The 365-nt window shown below is 70.4% G+C and overlaps 1 protein-coding gene across 1 annotated transcript in view; it reads left to right on the plus strand.

The window, feature by feature from the left end:
- Positions 1-365, plus strand: part of Atxn1 (ataxin 1) — a 143,397-nt gene that overhangs the window by 130,072 nt on the left and 12,960 nt on the right. The window contains 1 exon segment of the mRNA XM_033761904.1: positions 1-364. This exon segment is cut by the window's left edge and continues 74 nt beyond it. Within this exon segment, the coding sequence (XP_033617795.1) occupies positions 1-364 (364 nt within the window).

Below are 365 nucleotides of genomic sequence, written 5' to 3' on the forward strand. Positions count from 1 at the left end.
CCACCGCACCTCGGCCGCGCCCCGGGGCTCATCACCCCGGGGTCCCCCCCACCTGCCCAGCAGAACCAGTACATCCACATCTCCAGCTCTCCGCAGAGCTCCGGCCGCCCAGCCTCTCCCCCGGCCATCCCGGTCCACCTCCACCCCCACCAGACGATGATGCCGCACGCACTCACCCTGGGGCCCTCGTCCCAGGTGGTCGTGCAGTACACCGACTCCGGGGGCCACTTCGTTCCTCGGGAGCCCACCAAGAAAGCCGAGAGTGGCCGGCTGCAGCAGGCCAAGGAGGTGCTGAACGGGGAGATGGAGAAGAGCCGGCGCTACGGAGGGGCTCCGTCCTCAGCCGACCTGGGCTTGGGCAAGGC

Source organism: Fukomys damarensis, unplaced genomic scaffold (assembly GCF_012274545.1).
Source record: "Fukomys damarensis isolate Sample0158 unplaced genomic scaffold, DMR_v1.0_HiC HiC_scaffold_10, whole genome shotgun sequence".
Lineage (NCBI taxonomy): Eukaryota > Metazoa > Chordata > Mammalia > Rodentia > Bathyergidae > Fukomys > Fukomys damarensis.